Raw genomic sequence first — 20,550 nt, 5'->3', positions numbered from 1 at the left:
GGGATCATCTCAGGACCACTTTTATCCATGGTAGTGGACAAAGAAAAGATTATTGTGGTGTCATCAGCATATGAAAACAGGGCAAGGCCAAAAGCTTCTGCAAAGTCCGCTAAGTGTCGAAAATTAGACATTGAAGAGCATGGGACTCGAGAAAGATCCCTGAGGAACTCCAAAAGGCAGCTTGCGAACTGAAGAGAAGGAGCTAGAAATCAGTTGAAAAGTTCAATCTTGTAGGAAAGGGAGGAACCATTGAAGGGCGCGTCCAACAATAGCTCAAAGCTTTGAGCGTCAATTAATGTAAACGACTGAAAGATAGTACCAGCACCTGTTCCTACTACATCCATTTCTTCCATGTCCATGGAAGGGAGCCCCTCATCCAAAGGGACATCAAAGAAAACAGAGATGCTGGCAACTTTGTCAAAAAAGAAGTCAGTCAATTCATTACATCTATCTCACATACAAGCCGTGTTCTTGGGGCAACTGATTTTATTATTGAAATAGATGGCACGCGCTATTCTCAGCATGCCTTATGGTAGGATTTAAACGCATTCAACTACTTCAATTTGTCATCTGTATTATAATTTCAGCATCAAATGCGCTCTACACACTTAGAGGATTTCTTAAGAACAAGGAACTCGGAGGATCCCTAGGGTGCATGTGCCTGAGACCTACTTTTGGTAACCATAGTTTTCGGGAGGAGAGTGTCAAGAAGCGTGGACTCTACCCAATTATTAACTTGCAGCACCCTGCTATGAATGGAACCCTCCTGCCTTGGGGCTTTAAGGAGGCAGTGATTAAACACGGAAGGGTCAACAATGCATTGGGGTGCCCCACATTCTTTTGTGAAGTTACTGCGCTCTTAACCGCTAATTTGGCCAGGATAGCAAAATTATCCGTCCATGGCAGCGGGACAGGAGGTTCAACCTCAAGCAGGGCTAGATTAGAAAAGATAGGATGAAAAATGAGGCCTGCTACGTGCGTAGGGCCCTTTACTAATTAATCTAGCCTGAGCACTTTTAAACCATCCACAATATAGGATGCCATGGTACTATGTAAATCATCCAGATTAATATTAAAATTACAGAGTAGATTAAATTTGAAAAATCTGAGAACATTTACGAGAAATTAACATCCAAAAATGAAGTAATCCCCTTTGCAATTGGATCCAATGGCCGATAGACCAAGAGTCCTGAGAGTGACATTATTTGATATTTTCAATGGGAAAAGAAAAGCTGCACAATCACGAATATCAAATCTTTCCGCTACACAATTACATTTTAGCTTAAATATAATAACAAACCCGCTCTGGCTTTGCCCTGTCGAATACAAATGGCGATGCCATAACCAACAGTCAGCGCTTGAACATTGTCAGGCTAAGAAAAGTTGTTTAACCCCTTCGATGCTGCGCAGATTCCGCCGCTGTGCTGGCGGAATCTTGCGCGGGCGGGGTCATGACGGAATGGTTCCGTCATGAGCACAGCTCAACCGTGGGTCATGACGGAACCATTCCGTCATGAGCACCGAAGGGGTTAACAAAGTCTCAGTTAGAAAAGCAATGTCAAGATCATGATCAAGAATAATATTGAAAAGCTCCAGGTTATGTTTGAACAAAGAACTACAATTGAAACTCATGAAATTGAACTAGGCCCTAACGCGAGAGTATACAACCAAGACCGTATCATACTCCCCATTTCTTAGAGTGAAAGTAAAATTGCAATGAGCACCACATGGCTCCTGCTCGAATAAATACAGATTAGGCCAGCACTGGAGATAGACAGCATCCATTCTCACAACTCGGCTGCCGAGTAGACCCGATGACGTTCTGAACTTGCTGGGAAAAGGCTATAATCCTGGGCTTGTACAGGCACACCTGGGTTTACCTTAGGCAGGTCAGCAGCACACCCACTGCGCGCATCCACTGCACATCTGCAATATGATGGTGTTTTTATAGTGTATAAACTCTTCACAAGTCTGTAAGGCCATAAAACTAGAGCGAAACTTGGAGTTTCTGAGATTTAACCCCAAGATGGCTGCCCACTTTTGTTCCCGACTAACACTGCGGCTGAGGGAAAAATAGTGCAAGCACAAAATTTCACTCCCTCCTCACTTTAACTCACACCATACTTTTGGGGGGATTGTTTTGGGAGGAATTTAAGATTAAAGCACTTCTCATAATCAATGGAATGTTTGAGATTTCTTTCTATTAATTATCATAATGTTGTGTTATTTACAAATGCTATTATTTTACCTAGGCTATCTGCCCCCTTTCCTTTGATTGCCCTATTTGCAAAAGACTGTTTGGGGAGCCAGAAATGAGTGAATATATTTGTTGACACATTCCGTTTAGTGGTGAGAAGAGCATACATGTGTGCAGCATTGAGTAATTATGGATCTCAATAGATGTATTCCAGCAAATTCTTAGACATTCAGTCTAATACTATGATATTAAAGGAACTTGCAGAAACACTACTACAAAAATCCTACTTTCTTTCCAATAAACCTTCCAGATAAAGATATAAAACCAAAGAAACCATAGTAGCAAGCTTTCGGGTGTCTCTTCCAAGTACTGTTCATTTTCAAGACAAGAGGGATAAATGACTGGAATTTTACATTTAAGCATTTTTATTTTTCTAACGAAATGTATAGCAGCATGCTTGGAAATCCATCCAGTTAGCGAGAGATATTGCAGAATCATCTCCTCTGCCGTTTCCCTCCCTTGAGGCAGATGTGTATAGACTGCAGACCCATCCCAGGCCATATGTTCCGGTGCCTGCTGTGACGGCCTTCTACAGTGCGGCATTGCTAAGGAGATCTGACCTTTTAAACCCGCAATTTAGGGAGGTCTTTATGGATATTTTGTGTAGGTGTTCTATTTTGTGATACCTTAATGCATCACAAAATGCCTACCGACAGGGAGACCGAGAGGACGCCTGTAGATGGAACGTCTGGAAGCGCTGAATTCAGACAAAAGTCACAGTAGGCCGTTCCACCCTCGCCCTCCCATGGAGCAAGTAGGATAGTATCTTAGGAGTTACTCACATTGGTACTACACCGAGCTGGGAGTGTAAAGCCCACAGCCCCTGTCCCTCCAGGTGCAGGTTCTTTTTGCACTAGATGCGAGAAGACCGTGCCAGTACTTAGAAACCCTTTTGGTCCTGACGAATGCTACGTACCCTTCGGGGACACGAATGCAGAAACATGTTGACCACACTTAACACGGTGAAGGGAGAATAACGTCCCGGATCACCGCTCACCTCTTTAATACCATACATTTGTTCCTTGAATAAACATAATCTATTGACAAATGTAATGGTTTTTAGACCACTTTTCACTTTTTCACGGCCATCACTTAGCTTTAGAAGTGCATCCCTGTCTCCAGGTGTATGCCCGCCCTCTATCAAACGAAGTTTTTAGAGGGCGAGGACAGCCGATGATGAAGCATGACACCGGGCAGTGTGTGAGGTCAGTCCGAAACTTTTTATGAGATGCCCCCACTGGTGCTCCATCTCAAGATAAATCTGTAGGAAACTGTAGGAACCCATACTAGGGGCAGCCCATTTTTGTGTATACATAGTAGATTGGAGGCTGGCTCGCCCCGTGCCTCTAGTTCCCACCCCCAGCAAGGACTGGGGTTAGTGTGTGTGGAATACCTTAATGCAACCCTTGAACTATTGAGCAATTTAGTCTGTGTTTACCTTGTGAGTAATGATACACCGTTATAGCTAAAAAGTATAATTATTAAATTACATCTTCCTCATCCTCCAACCATGTTGATCATAAATTCAGCAATGGATGCAGAACATCTTTTTGACGTGAACCCCTCAAAATACTGCACCCCTCTTGATAACCCCTAGAGAACAAGTTCTGCCACATATTAAAGTAACTCAAGATGTCACCATTGTTCATGTCAACAGTTTGTGTGCTTCATATGTGGCACTTTGCTTTCCCTCATCACTAATTTCAACAAATTTGCTCAGTCCCAAATGAAAGCAGCAGTTCATGCCCTGACCGTATCTTGTCTAGACTTTGGCAGCACTTTTCTGGTGTAAGTAAGTCAGACACAATTTGCTTCTGTCAAAGCCATTTTCCAATCAACTACAAGACTCCTGTCTTCCACTAGGATACATGATCATACCTCCATATTACTTAGACGGTTGCATGATCGTCTCAAAGAGGCAAAGATCAAGTTTAAGATCTACTGCCTAGCACTTAAAGCGATTCATAAAAAAAGGCCAGCACACCTCCCCAGTCTGCTAGTTATCTCAGGAGACAATGTGTACTTGATGCAAGAACACTGTCCAATTGGAAACTATGAGATTTTGAACGGCACAACATAGAACTAATCATTCACGGGCACTACAACTGATTCATCATGGAACTCATTTGTTGCCAAAATAGATCTCCACCCAACCTCTTTTCTAACGTTCATAAAACATATCTCTTCCTGATTGCACCATAATTGTAACTAAAATCACTATTAGGTTGACCTTCCATTTAACCTGTTCGGTCACTTACCAGTCAATGTTCTATGTAAAGTGGAATATACCTCCTTTGGTTCTGTATCGCCATAGAAAACTGTTATGTAAATAAGCGTGTTGCGATGTTGCTGATGTTAGTCATAATGTGTTTTATACTATCATTAGGCCCAGTATTGATTTTGGGTAGTCTGGTATATCCTCAGTGGAATTTAATGATAAACCTTTAACAAATGTAAGCATGCTTTATGGTCTGTAATCAGAACTGTACAATATTGCAAATACTAAATACATTTGTTGTCCAAAATTCAAAAAGTATGAAACACGATTCTTGTTTAACGAGGAGCTCTCCAGTGTACCATACATTGATACTGTCACAGTGAAACCAGATATTACAAGCCAAAGGAGAGGCGCCAGTGCTTTGATACTATCTAAAAGCAGAAATATAGAAGTCATTTACTGTTCATAGTCCTGGTTTGTGATTCATGAGCTATTAGGCTGGCAGTGGCATTTTCATGTGTTGACTCTCTTGGCAAAAACATATTTGCTATAAAATATCAGTGAGCAAGATGGCAGTCATTACAAAGGACAAGTGATGGGTTCATTAGGTAGTTTTATTGTGCCAGGTCTGTGCTTGCAACTGCTACAGTCTAGTTGCATTGCCATTCAAAATTACACTCATCAACTTACTCATGCATTAAAACTCTGATCTCTTTTCCTCCCCACGTCACCTGTGGTACTCACCTGTTTGTCTACTAACTCCTCATACCCCTAGTGGCACACTTTACCATGATATACCGGCCATCCTTCCTATCCTAAAGCCCTTTTTACCTGATTCTGATACCTCCTGGATGAACCGGGCCTCCTCTTCCCTACAGGACCTATGAGTTCTCTTCAAAATAACAGGCCTACCGGTGCTACGTTTTCATCCCGTACCCACTAGGCGTCCTCCGTTCCTGAGCTAGAGGTCCTTCAGACTCGTTCACTGCCCGCCTAATCCAAACAAGCCTGTTCATCCTGCAACATGTGCAAAGCTTGGAGTAGACTTCTGTAACACTTTACATAGTGATCTTCCGACACTTAGGAGATCTCCTACGCATGATGGATTGCCTGCCCCACCTTTATAGCTCAGTTCCTACATTTGTTTTACAGATTTCTCTCCAAGTGTATGGGTGATGGAGTGGTCCACACTGGAGTATAATCCACAAAAAGCTCTTAAGGCATGTCCTGTGGTCTGCTGGTGCACATATATCTAGCAAAAATATCACTTCATTGTCACAAACATCTGTTGGTGGTGTGTCAGATTGCTTTTTTGGTTTTCAGCCTAATATAATATGCAAAGTTAGCTACATATTGACATATACCCTATGATCTATACCACCCTTTTAAATGTAACATGTTTGGTTTGAAGCTAATAATTTGTGTTTTGTAAACAGTGCACCTGGTGGATATATGGAATGTCATTGAAGCACTCAGAGAAAACGCGTTGAACAACCTTGACCCAAATGTAGAGCTGAACGTGGCTCGCCTGGAAGCTGTGCTATCCACTATCTTCTACCAGCTCAACAAGCGGATGCCAACCACACACCAGATAAATGTGGATCAGTCCATCAGCCTATTGCTCAACTTCCTGCTGGCAGCCTATGACCCGTATGTTTATCTTATTAATGTATTTAGAATTGTTCTGATAGCAAGAAATTATGAATATTCTTTGAACGGAACATCATGTATAACCATATATCTACCTAATAAATATGAAATGTGACCCTCACAGAGCATTACATCATGTGCTGTACAGGTTCCAGGGGAGCTTAGTCTATCTGAGGTTTAGGAACCTTCCATGAATGCAGATGTAATGCACACTACCTCTGCATCCCACACGAATAGTTTGGATAAAGTACCTACAATAACTAAATTCTGGATTTGAAATACTATTGTAGTCACTTTTGTTTGAAAAGTAAAGAGGGCTATTCTAGAAATACCCAGTTGTAAGGGAACACACAGTATTAAAAGACCCCAGTGCGTTATTGTCAGAAAAGGTCAATGCAGTCTTTGTAAAATTAATTGACCCAGCAGTGATGCTAGTGACTGGTCATTTTCTTTGTAAAGTTAAAAACTTTGAGAAAAAAAAAACCCATTCATTGTTTGTGTTTCAAGACAACCATTTTGAGAACATTTTATTTTTTCATCCGTTCGTAAGTGACTAAAAGGCACAAAACATCTTTTGTATAAAATAAATACTAAATGATGTGCGTTTATATACACGAAAATGACATAATCACATGATCACTCTGTTATAATTTCAATCAATATTTAAATAGCACGGCTTGTCACCCCGAGTTGTGCCAAAAATGTGACGCAACACCAACGCAAAATCTGGGGCTCAACTTCTACATTTTTTTTTTAACTCTGCCATAAAGAAATTGGGTACAAGGAGAAACGTGGCAGTAAATCTGAACTGCTTAATTGGTACAAAATCTGCATTATAAAATATCTTTTGGGGTTAACACATCAGCTACATAGATCTATGTGTGTCCAGTAAATCTCAGGGAATAAGAATAATGGTAAGATGACTCTGAAAGCAATGTACTTGCTGGAGAGATCTCTGTATTGTCCAGTCCCAGTTTTTAATCAAAGTAGCATAGAGGGTTAATATGTCTCCTGCAAATAACATAATGTGACACGCAGATGACAGATTTTTATTTTATGTAGATGGGTAAGTGGGTTAATGCGTTTAACATAGATCATTTTGTTACTTGCAGTTCATAAAATTAAATCCTTCTAATATAAATATTCACGTATGTGATTGGTTTGTGCTCTTTTGTGCTCATATAGATTTAAAGGGTAAATATATCCCCAAATTTTGTATCGAACGTTGTATTCATAGAGAGAGTTTTGAGTCTTCGGTTGTGATGTGTGCGAAAACCAAAGAACAGCCGACACGTGTTTCGCTCAGAGGCCAGCAGGCCAGGGCTTTCTCAAGGCGAAAATCCTCAGTTAGTAGGTTGTATTACAATTGTTTAAAGAACCAATGTATCAGCAAAAGCATCTGCTGCACGTCTGGGAGTCTCTGCGGACGCGCAGTAGACGCTTTTGCTACTAACAGAGGATTTTCCACCTTGAGAAAGCCCTGGCTTGCTGGCCTCTGGGTGAAACACGTGTCGGCTGTTCCTTGTTTTTTGCACATATCTTCAAATAAAGAAAGACTACCACAACCTAGGACTCAAAACTCTCTATGAATACGACGTTAGAAACAAAATTTGGGGATATATTCACCCTATAAATCTATATGATCAAAAAAGAGCACAAACCAATCACATACGAGAATACTTACCTTGGAATAGGTGGACGCTGGGTGAAACAACCATTTTGGTATGTGCCAATGCCTAAATTGAGTCCTCACAAATTGTGTGTGTACCCTGGTAACACCCACCAGTTAAAAAGATTAACTTCTAATATAGCACAGTGGGTTATGAAGGACATGTGTCTCCAACACCTTCTAACCCTCAGTGGCTTATGTAACACACCCTTTTCATTGATTTACACACATATGATTTATTAGCAATGTATAATGTGTACATGTGATGTAGAGCGACCTGCCACCCTGGATTAGGATGAGTAGCACTATAAAAGAAATAAAACAAAATAATGGTATTCAATTTGTTATTTGTGTAAATACTGGGACAGGGCAACCATCTGACCTTCTTAACGTGCATACATATGTTTTATATACAGGAACTTAACAAAGTCATAAGCATGCCTTTCTTGAGTACCTGTGAAATAATAACAAGCTGAGAGCATTTTTTTCCCCTCCATAGCATTTGCAGTTAGAGTTAGGTTCCAGTTAGCTCTCAGCCAGGATACTTAATCAAAAGGAGGCCTAATGGCCCTTTAAGTTTGGCCTTTGTTTTGGGCTCAGCTGGAATTTAAAAATAACAAAGACCCCTCACCTGCACGTTGCTGCTTGGAATTAACGCAGACTACGTGCAGGCACTTCTGAGTGTGTCCCTGTGTCTGAAAATTACACCAGGACGAGACAATCATATTTCTGCAGGACCCAACTTCTTGGCAGGGGAGACTGCGTCCATCCTGTGAAAAGAGTGGATAGACACCGCCTACCCACGTTTACCCTTTGACTTGTGCGTTGAGTGTTACTCATCACCCAATTAGGAAAGGTACATGTTTCCGTCGCTATATTGGTGAGAGATTACCTTCTTCTGCACATCAAAAATGTGTTGTTTGGTACATTCCCAAAAGATCAATCAAGGAAGTTAAATGTTTACTACTTTTTAGTTACATACATCTAGTACTTCTCAAGCTCAGTATATTAACGACACTTCAATTGTATATTAATCATACTTCAAATTGATATATGTATTTGTTTGTACTATACTCTCAGGGAAGCTGGTATTGATTCCTCCAAAAGAATCAGAATGATATGGTCCCAAAAGATTTACATACAGAAAAATTGAACAGTGGAAATCATTCAAAGAGTGTTATGCCTCTTTAATATAAATACTCTAATAAGTGCAAAACTCTCATTTAGAACAGCCCAGTTCTGCCATTTCTGGGACTGCCCTCCTAGTGTCACTCTCATATTGTTTCATTTCAGGGCACCAGCATATACTATACACCTGTGTGTATCTTAAGCTTCACATGTACCGCATTCCAGGAGTTCAGCTTCGACTGTGGGGTGAGGGGTCGAGTCGGTTGGATGGTGCTTATAATTAGAGGGGGCGAGCCAGTGAAACCCCGAACCAAGCTCCAGAGGCAGATGTCAGGCTCTGGCTCAGCCCGAGGTACTCAATAAAGCACAAAACAAACTGAACTTTAATGTGGCTATTGCCTGCCACCCACGCTCTAACCTAATGCGCCTAGAATTAAAGAGAAACAATAACCTTGTAATGTAAAACAAGAGAAGGAAATATATACCCCTCTAGAGGCTGATTGGTACAATATAAAATCAGAAAATTTAGGATTTTCCCCGGCTTATCTGCTTGACCAAACTTCAATCTTACGCAAATATTTTATTTCATTGTGCTTTCGGTTTCCTTATTGCATCTCAGAACACTTTAAAATTGGTGAGTTTATGTAGTGTGCTATACAAAGAACCTCTCTTGTGTCTGATTTAAATAGACTATGAAGTTGCTCTGTGTAAGAATATAGGTCTACTTACAAGGGGGCTGTCTACCTCGTCTGGCCGAATACCAGGCCTCGGCTCCGCCAGGGGCGGCTCCTCCATGTAGGCAGAGGAGCGTTGCCCCACTGCTTTCTCGCAGTGCGAGAAGCAGAAACATAAAATGGTATTATGAATACCATTTCATGTTTCTGCTTCTCGCACAGCAAGAAAGCAGAAATAAGGGTGTGGTTAGGGGCGGCTGGGCGGTCCTGCTGCAAGGGCGGGGAGGAGTGGCTTGCCCACTGTTGTAGGCGCTGACTGTTTGGTCAGCCCCAGGGCCGACCAAAACAGTCATACTCACTCTCCCGTTTTCTCCATGTAGGCGGCATGCAGCCTGCATGGAGAAAACGGCCGCCCCATAGACGCCTGTGCGGTCGGCGTCCCAGCCAATCACAATGCTCCCATTGCAGCATTGTGATTGGCTTAGGGGAAGAGAGGGAGGCTGCCTGCTTCCTGGGACTCGGAGCAGAGGGAGAGAAGGAGACACTGGACCGGAGGCAAAGGTACGTTTTAATTTTTTTTTTATGAATCCTCTCCTTGCGTGAACCACCACCCCCGCGAGTCATGCCGGCTACGACTGGGCTCTACAGGGAGATATTTCTGTGTTAAAGGTTGAGGCTGTTATAAGAGCCCTGCTGTCCGAGAAACCAGCCGGGAAAGGTACCATCCCGCTTGAATCCTATCAAGTATTTATCGAAATTTTTCTCCCGGAATTTATGCATCTGGTGGACAATATTGATAGTGGCGGAGATGTTTCTGCCTCATGGAACCTTACTAATGTCATTGTCTTTCCAAAGAAAGAAAAGCCACCGGAGGACAGGGGGCTCTCATCGTCCCATTTACCTGATCAATTGTGACTCTGAGATCTTTGCGAACGTATTAGCCTCCCGACTGGCCCCTTAAGTCCAGTACCTGGTTTCACTGCAACAGCAATGCTTTTCGCCCGATAGGGATACTACCAGCCATATAAACACAGCAATTGTCGCATTCGACTTGGCGGAACAATTGGGTAAAAGCGTTGACCTGATCCTGTTAGACGCAGAAAAGGCCTTTTACCGGGTTACATGGGACGTTTTCCGGTCAACAATGTGAGCTCTCGGTATTGGCGGAAGATTTATTATGTAGGTAGTCTTTCTATAGAAATCCAATGGGTAACTTGGTCTATGGTGAAAATAGTTTTCCACCATTCAGGTTCTTCAGGGGCACCCAGTGTGGGTGCCCGCTTTCTCCACTTTTATTTGCACTTTATAATACCAAACCCTATTTAAGGTCTCTTATATTTAAGGCAGGAAACAGAAGCACATTCCCCCCACTAAAATATTCTAAATAGGCAATAAGTCCATAAACGTAAATGTGTCCACAGACCGAAAGAGCTAATAAGATTATTTTTCTTTCATTTTCATTTATTTATCTAAAATGATGCTATACATAATAGAAGAGCGTTACAACAAACAAATGATGGACGGAATGCTGACAATGCATACATTCTCCCCCAGTCAAGAGATCTGGGTTAAATCCATCGTTCTTTTGCCCACTACACCACCCCAGTTTAGACATGGCCATATGCAAATCAGTCTTGACCCTGTGCCTCATGGGAACAGTCCAGCCCGAACTGCCAAGCCATGTCTTCCCTGGACCGGAATAAAGCATCCTAGGACCGGTTTCTGGCTATCAGCCGTCATCAGCCAGGATAGCTTGACTCCAGTGGCGTAGTGAGCACGGGTCCCACGTCTGGGAATACCCATCCCACTTAGGGCGAAAAGCGTTACAACAAACAAATGATGGACGGAATGCTGACAATGCATACATTCTCCCCCAGTCAAGAGATCTGGGTTAAATCCATCGTTCTTTTGCCCACTACACCACCCCAGTTTAGACATGGCCATATGCAAATCAGTCTTGACCCTGTGCCTCATGGGAACAGTCCAGCCCGAACTGCCAAGCCATGTCTTCCCTGGACCGGAATCAAGCATCCTAGGACCGGTTTCTGGCTATCAGCCGTCATCAGCCAGGATAGCTTGACTCCAGTGGCGTAGTGAGCACGGGTCCCACGTCTGGGAATACCCATCCCACTTAGGGCGAAAAGCGTTACAACAAACAAATGATGGGCGGAATGCTGACAATGCATACATTCTCCCCCAGTCAAGAGATCTGGGTTAAATCCATCGTTCTTTTGCCCACTACACCACCCCAGTTTAGACATGGCCATATGCAAATCAGTCTTGACCCTGTGCCTCATGGGAACGGTCCCAGCCCGAACTGCCAAGCCATGTCTTCCCTGGACCGGAATCAAGCATCCTAGGACCGGTTTCTGGCTATCAGCCGTCATCAGCCAGGATAGCTTGACTCCAGTGGCGTAGTGAGCACGGGTCCCACGTCTGGGAATACCCATCCCACTTAGGGCGAAAAGCGTTACAACAAACAAATGATGGACGGAATGCTGACAATGCATACATTATCCCCCAGTCAAGAGATCTGGGTTAAATCCATCGTTCTTTTGCCCACTACACCACCCCAGTTTAGACATGGCCATATGCAAATCAGTCTTGACCCTGTGCCTCATGGGAACAGTCCAGCCCGAACTGCCAAGCCATGTCTTCCCTGGACCGGAATCAAGCATCCTAGGACCGGTTTCTGGCTATCAGCCGTCATCAGCCAGGATAGCTTGACTCCAGTGGCGTAGTGAGCACGGGTCCCACGTCTGGGAATACCCATCCCACTTAGGGCGAAAAGCGTTACAACAAACAAATGATGGACGGAATGCTGACAATGCATACATTCTCCCCCAGTCAAGAGATCTGGGTTAAATCCATCGTTCTTTTGCCCACTACACCACCCCAGTTTAGACATGGCCATATGCAAATCAGTCTTGACCCTGTGCCTCATGGGAACAGTCCCAGCCCGAACTGCCAAGCCATGTCTTCCCTGGACCGGAATCAAGCATCCTAGGACCGGTTTCTGGCTATCAGCCGTCATCAGCCAGGATAGCTTGACTCCAGTGGCGTAGTGAGCACGGGTCCCACGTCTGGGAATACCCATCCCACTTAGGGCGAAAAGCGTTACAACAAACAAATGATGGACGGAATGCTGACAATGCATACATTATCCCCCAGTCAAGAGATCTGGGTTAAATCCATCGTTCTTTTGCCCACTACACCACCCCAGTTTAGACATGGCCATATGCAAATCAGTCTTGACCCTGTGCCTCATGGGAACAGTCCAGCCCGAACTGCCAAGCCATGTCTTCCCTGGACCGGAATCAAGCATCCTAGGACCGGTTTCTGGCTATCAGCCGTCATCAGCCAGGATAGCTTGACTCCAGTGGCGTAGTGAGCACGGGTCCCACGTCTGGGAATACCCATCCCACTTAGGGCGAAAAGCGTTACAACAAACAAATGATGGACGGAATGCTGACAATGCATACATTCTCCCCCAGTCAAGAGATCTGGGTTAAATCCATCGTTCTTTTGCCCACTACACCACCCCAGTTTAGACATGGCCATATGCAAATCAGTCTTGACCCTGTGCCTCATGGGAACAGTCCAGCCCGAACTGCCAAGCCATGTCTTCCCTGGACCGGAATCAAGCATCCTAGGACCGGTTTCTGGCTATCAGCCGTCATCACCCAGGATAGCTTGACTCCAGTGGCGTAGTGAGCACGGGTCCCACGTCTGGGAATACCCATCCCACTTAGGGCGAAAAGCGTTACAACAAACAAATGATGGACGGAATGCTGACAATGCATACATTCTCCCCCAGTCAAGAGATCTGGGTTAAATCCATCGTTCTTTTGCCCACTACACCACCCCAGTTTAGACATGGCCATATGCAAATCAGTCTTGACCCTATGCCTCATGGGAACAGTCCAGCCCGAACTGCCAAGCCATGTCTTCCCTGGACCGGAATCAAGCATCCTAGGACCGGTTTCTGGCTATCAGCCGTCATCAGCCAGGATAGCTTGACTCCAGTGGCGTAGTGAGCACGGGTCCCACGTCTGGGAATACCCATCCCACTTAGGGCGAAAAGCGTTACAACAAACAAATGATGGACGGAATGCTAACAATGCATACATTCTCCCCCAGTCAAACCGGTCCTAGGATGCTTGTTTCCAGTCCAGGGAGGACCTGGCCTGGCAGTTCGGGCTGGACTGTTCCCATGAGGCACAGAGTCAAGACTGATTTGCATATGGCTGGGTTCAAACTGGAATGGCATGGTGAGCAAAAAAACGATGGATTTAGGCCCAGATCTCTGTACTGGGGTGAATGTATGACATTGTTCTGCATTCTGTCCATCAATTGTTGTTTTTGCATTTGTCACCCCGAGTGGGATGGGTATGCTCAGACGTTAGTCCCGTGCTCTCCATGCCACTGGAATCAAGCTATCCTGGCTGAAGAGGGGTGAAACCCCGAAACCGGTCCTAGGATGCTTGTTTCCAGTCCAGGGAGGACCTGGCCTGGCAGTTCGGGCTGGACTGTTCCCATGAGGCACAGGGTCAAGACTGATTTGCATATGGCTGGGTTCAAACTGGAATGGCATGGTGAGCAAAAAAACGATGGATTTAGGCCCAGATCTCTGTACTGGGGTGAATGTATGACATTGTTCTGCATTCTGTCCATCAATTGTTGTTTTTGCATTTGTCACCCCGAGTGGGACGGGTATGCTCAGACGTGAGTCCCGTGCTCTCCATGCCACTGGAATCAAGCTATCCTGGCTGAAGAGGGGTGAAACCACGAAACCGGTCCTAGGATGCTTGTTTCCAGTCCAGGGAGGACCTGGCCTGGCAGTTCGGGCTGGACTGTTCCCATGAGGCACAGGGTCAAGACTGATTTGCATATGGCTGGGTTCAAACTGGAATGGCATGGTGAGCAAAAAAACGATGGATTTAGGCCCAGATCTCTGTACTGGGGTGAATGTATGACATTGTTCTGCATTCTGTCCATCAATTGTTGTTTTTGCATTTGTCACCCCGAGTGGGACGGGTATGCTCAGACGTGAGTCCCGTGCTCTCCATGCCACTGGAATCAAGCTATCCTGGCTGAAGAGGGGTGAAACCCCGAAAACGGTCCTAGGATGCTTGTTTCCAGTCCAGGGAGGACCTGGCCTGGCAGTTCGGGCTGGACTGTTCCCATGAGGCACAGGGTCAAGACTGATTTGCATATGGCTGGGTTCAAACTGGAATGGCATGGTGAGCAAAAAAACGATGGATTTAGGCCCAGATCTCTGTACTGGGGTGAATGTATGACATTGTTCTGCATTCTGTCCATCAATTGTTGTTTTTGCATTTGTCACCCCGAGTGGGACGGGTATGCTCAGACGTGAGTCCCGTGCTCTCCATGCCACTGGAATCAAGCTATCCTGGCTGAAGAGGGGTGAAACCCCGAAACCGGTCCTAGGATGCTTGTTTCCAGTCCAGGGAGGACCTGGCCTGGCAGTTCGGGCTGGACTGTTCCCATGAGGCACAGGGTCAAGACTGATTTGCATATGGCTGAGTTCAAACTGGAATGGCATGGTGAGCAAAAAAACTATGGATTTAGGCCCAGATCTCTGTACTGGGGTGAATGTATGACATTGTTCGGCATTCTGTCCATCAATTGTTGTTTTTGCATTTGTCACCCCGAGTGGGACGGGTATGCTCAGACGTGAGTCCCGTGCTCTCCATGCCACTGGAATCAAGCTACCCTGGCTGAAGAGGGGTGAAACCACGAAACCGGTCCTAGGATGCTTGTTTCCAGTCCAGGGAGGACCTGGCCTGGCAGTTCGGGCTGGACTGTTCCCATGAGGCACAGGGTCAAGACTGATTTGCATATGGCTGGGTTCAAACTGGAATGGCATGGTGAGCAAAAAAACGATGGATTTAGGCCCAGATCTCTATACTGGGGTGAATGTATGACATTGTTCTGCATTCTGTCCATCAATTGTTGTTTTTGCATTTGTCACCCCGAGTGGGACGGGTATGCTCAGACGTGAGTCCCGTGCTCTCCATGTCACTGGAATCAAGCTATCCTGGCTGAAGAGGGGTGAAACCCCGAAACCGGTCCTAGGATGCTTGTTTCCAGTCCAGGGAGGACCTGGCCTGGCAGTTCGGGCTGGACTGTTCCCATGAGGCACAGGGTCAAGACTGATTTGCATATGGCTGGGTTCAAACTGGAATGGCATGGTGAGCAAAAAAACGATGGATTTAGGCCCAGATCTCTGTACTGGGGTGAATGTATGACATTGTTCTGCATTCTGTCCATCAATTGTTGTTTTTGCATTTATACATAATAGAAGAATCACTATTAATTAATAACATATAAAACCAAACATTGTAAATTCAATCATGACGTAATAAGTGATTTGGAGAACACAATGATATGCCCAACCCAAAATACTATAAAATACAATACATATTTGTTAGACCTGGCATCATTGGCATGAGTCTCTCCTCCATTTTTTTCTGTTTGCCTCCTCTGTTTACGATGTTTTTGCTGGATTATTGCTTTGGGCACTGTGCCACTGCTGATCAGTGCCACAGTGCAAGTGCTCCCTATGTTAAATTGTTACATTGATTGGTGTTACCATGATTGGCTTGGTTGACTTACTGTTCAGACCCTAGTCTAGTGCACTGCGTGTGCCAAGGGCGTGTAAGTTAACTGCTGCTGGTGGGCTTGCAGCACTGGTTGTGCCACCCACAGAAGCAGCGTGCAAAATGTGTCTCAGGCCTGCCACCGCGGCGCCTGCGTGCAGTCCCTGACTGCCATGTCGACTTGGTAAGGAAACCTACTTACCAGTCTCTAAACCTTCCCTTTGCCACATTTCAGACACCTCTATGGTAAGCCCTAGGGCTGGGTGCATTGTGGGTAAAAGGTAGGTCATGCCCTGATGTGTGTGGCATGACCTAATAGTGAATTACAGCCATTTTCGTTTTTCACTATTGAAGGGCTACCTGCCTCCAATAGGCCAGACTGGGCAGACTGATTATTAACGCCATTATAATCTATCTGACTCAGGGAGCATGGTAGCAAGTCGAGTTTAGTATCCCTGAACTCAGAATTTAATAACACACCCTTTAGGATGGATGGTTTTTAAATTCTATGTTTGAAAATAGCACTTTTAGAAAGTGGCTATTTTCTTGTCCAACTATCTACCGGTCTCTGCTGGTTTGGTGTGTGTGTCAGGGGCTGGGTGGCTCCAGAGGTCTGAGTGAGTCAGTGTGGGGTGAATGGGGCGTTTACACGTAGAGTGAGGGAAGAGTAGCCTGCCCTGCCTGACACAATACTGGCTCCGCCTCCTGCTGGGCGACTGATAGCCCTGCTCCTGCCAGTGACAATACTGGCTCCGCCTCCTGCTGGGCGGCTGAGGACTCTGCCCTGCTCAGTGAATGGGCCAGGTGCCTCTGCCTGGCAACACCCACAACAAACCTGAGATGGTGGGAATCTCCCTGCTTGGACAAAGGGAACAAAGGGAAAAAGGGGTATAAGAGAAGGACCCCTGAACCAAGAACTCAGATCACTTCTGACAAGGAAACCTGTACCAAGGACAAGAAGCCTGCTGATCTAAGGACTTGCCTCCCCTTTCTGCCAGAGGGCTGTGTTGCTGTGGAGGAACCTGAAAGCTGCTTCTTTATTTTTGCCAAGGAACAAGGAGAGAGGAACTTGGTGTGTACTCTCTGAACACTTGCTAGAAAATCTCCAAGGACTGGAAGAGTGCCAGTCTCCTGTTGAAGTCACAGGGCCAAAGGACTTCACCATCTACTGAATTGCTGAATTGCTGGAAAGTGTTGTTTCCAGTACACAAGGGAAAATCTGCAGTCTCGACGCCGCCGGGCCCGATCGACGCCAGCAGCAACTCCAGTGAGCAGTGGGTATCGGCCCCGGCTCCAAGTGACCCCGTCTCGACGCCGGTATCGACGCCAGTGAGGAGTGAGTATCGGCTCTGCCTCCAAGCGACCCCGTCCCGACGCCGCTGCTGATCGCATCGACTAGACGCCCGTCTCGACGCCGTGAGCGCTGCTCCGGCCCGACATCCCTCGACGCCGCTGCGGATTGACCCGACTCCGAGGCACGATCGACGCCGACCTCGACGCCGACATCTCGACGCCGTGGACCCTCGTTTTCTCCGTTTCTCAAGGTACTGTACTTGTGGGGTCTGTTGCGACTCCAGGCTCGACGTAGCGCTCCTCGCGGTCGACGCCGAACCTTGAGAATCTTGTAGACTCGACGTCGTGTGACTCCTGTGGGGGTTACATTGTTGCCAAAGAACTGTGCTCAGAAGAATACTTTGCTAAAGAACTATTTGCCAAGAAGAAACCTTACTTGAACTATTATTTTTCCTTCCAAAGAGTATTTATTAAGACTGTGGTATATTTTTGTCGTTATTTGGTCTTGTGCTAAGCCTTATATAAAAATACTATTTTTATAATAACCTCGGTGTCGTGTCCATCTGTAGTGTATTCACTTTATTACTGTATGTGGTCATAAATGCTTAACACACTGCCTCTGAGATAAGCCTGTCTGCTCTGCCAAGCTACCAAGGGGGTAGCAGGGGTTATCTGAGTGTGTAATCCCCTTTCCCTGACTAGAGTTGGTTGGTCCCTATTTGTCGGAAGTGTATACCTCTGCCAACTAGAGACCGCCGGTTCTAACATTGGTGGTCAGCGGTGAGGATTTGAACTTTGCATTTATGACTCATGTGCAGTGATTAGTGTACGCTACATAGTGAAAGCAGACCATAACGCAGCCACAGTCCGTTTGATAGGATATCCTATTTTTGTTCTCCGCTTTCCTGGAGCTTATTTTCTTAAACACTGCCAGTTTTGACCATGGAGAATGCCGGAGCTGCTACACCTGTGGAGAATGTTGTGGGGGAATTTGATAAGGAGAAGATAGATTCCTACACGCTAAAAGATCTAAAAGGATTTTGCAAGCAGTTTAAAGTTCCTACCACAGGTGTCTCAAAGAAAGAGGGCTTCCTCAAAGCGCTGAAGGCCTGGTTAGAGGCCAGAAATCCCTCTGATCCGGTGGTGGTACCGGAAGAGGAAGAAGAAGAGGAAGAGGAAGAGCCCACAGGTGGGCCAGTGTCATCTCCAGGCAGTAGTGCGTCCTCTAGGAGCCTTTCCCCCGAAGAATTAGAAGACAGGGAGAAGGAGAGGGGGTACAAGTTGGAAATGGCAAAACTGAAATTAGGAGGGCAGTTGGAATTAGAGAATGCAAGAAGCAAGAGAGAAGCTGAAATGGAGAGCAAAAGATTAGATTTTGAGAGAGAGAAATTAGCGTTTGAACGTGAGAAGATGGTGAGGGAGATGGAGCTTAAAACTAAGAGTTTAGAGTTGAATCCCTCTGGTGGCAGCACTCCATCTGTGCCTGCAGAAAGTAGGTTTTATTTTCCTAAAGATGTGATCAAAGATTACAGTAAGAATGAAGATATTAGCCAATGGTTTAAAGCATATGAGTTAGCATTATTGGCCCACCGGGTCCCTGAGAAGGATTGGGGAACGGGGTTGTGGAGCCGCTTTACAAACGAGGGGAGAGATACCTTGTTGAGCCTTCCTGCTGAGGATAGGATGTCTTATACTCATATGAAAGATGCTTTAATGCTGAGATATGGCTTAACTCCAGAAAAGTACAGACAAACCTTTAGAGAATGTAAGAAGTTGCCTGGTACTACGTGGGTTGAATATGTGTCTTTTTTCTGCAGAACCATGGATGGTTGGATAAAGGGTAGCAAGGTTGATAGTTATGATGCTCTTTATGATTTGTTTGCTTGGGAGCACTTGTCTAATAACTGTTTTCCAGAGCTACGCCAGCACCTTGTTGATAGCAAGCTATCTAACCCTAGAAAACTTGCTGAGGAGGCGGACCGCTGGGTCAGTACCAGGGTCCACAAGGGTCCAGTGGGAGACTCAGCCAAAGGTGGGCAGGGTCCCCAGCAGAAGAGTGGGGGGGACAGGGGTAAACAGAGGGAGTTTCAGAAAGGGCCCCAAAGTAGTCCCCAAGGGAACCAAGGGAAGGGTTCCCAGCCTCCCCCTGTAAAGAAGCCAGAGGCCCCGACAGGTAAACCTGTTCACAGGGGCCCCATGACCTGCTATGCCTGTAAGCAGGTGGGACACCGTTATTATGATCCCCAGTGTCCCATGAAGGATTCGAATGCACCGCCGCGTGCACCCCCTCGTCAGGTAGCGAGTGTAGCCCTGGGAGGGGAGGAGATGGGTGCCCCCGGTGGGTGGGGTCCCGCAGAAATGTCCCTGGTCTCTTTAGGAGACGTGGAAATGGTCCCTCCAACCCCTCTGCCTAGTAACACTAAGAAATATAGGCAGTGGGTGACCATTAATGGCCATAGGGTGGAAGCTCTCAGAGACACCGGAGCGAGTGTGACAGCTGTCAAGTGTCACTTGGTGTCCAGAGAGCAGGTGGTCCCGCATGCATTCTACCCCGTTGTAGCTGCTGACAACTCACAGAGTCAGTGTGAGGTAGCTCAAGTTCCCTTTGAGTGGGGGGGGGTCTCAGGTACTCTTCAGGTTGCTGTGAGGCCCGCCATGCCTGTTGATTGTCTCCTGGGCAATGATTTGGAGGACTCCCCTTGGGCTAAGGTGGAGAGAAAATCGCATCTGGAAATGTTGGGTCTGCCTGAGTGGGTGTGTGCGACCACCCGGTCCATGTCAGTCAGTAAGGGTGTTGATGGGGCCCTGGAGCCTGAAAGTATGGCCCAGGTCCCAACCGTGAAGAGAAGGGGCAGGGGGCGCGGGAAACCGTCCCCCATCGTTCCCGCGGTCCAGGAGGGAGCAGACCCTGAGGGGGATGCCCTGGAACCGACAGGAGAACAAGTGGCCGAACTGGGAGACCTGCCCGAGCTGACCCATTGGCAGCAGGATGGTGGTCCCTCCAGGGAGGAATTTTGTGCTGAGCAGAAAGTGTGCCC

General features: G+C 46.0%; 1 protein-coding gene across 10 annotated transcripts in view; it reads left to right on the top strand.

Annotated features, from left to right (window-relative positions):
- Positions 1-20,550, top strand: part of DTNA (dystrobrevin alpha) — a 980,878-nt gene that overhangs the window by 633,281 nt on the left and 327,047 nt on the right. For all 10 annotated transcript variants that reach the window (XM_085605673.1, XM_085605674.1, XM_085605682.1 and 7 more), the window contains one exon: positions 5,912-6,125. In XM_085605673.1, coding sequence (XP_085461799.1) covers positions 5,912-6,125 — 214 coding nt within the window. The remainder of the gene's footprint in view (positions 1-5,911; positions 6,126-20,550) is intronic.

Source organism: Triturus cristatus, chromosome 5_1 (genome assembly GCF_964204655.1).
Source record: "Triturus cristatus chromosome 5_1, aTriCri1.1, whole genome shotgun sequence".
NCBI lineage: Eukaryota > Metazoa > Chordata > Amphibia > Caudata > Salamandridae > Triturus > Triturus cristatus.
The sequence above is the reverse complement of the archived record's forward strand: the minus strand, read 5'-3'. Positions and strand labels throughout refer to the sequence as shown.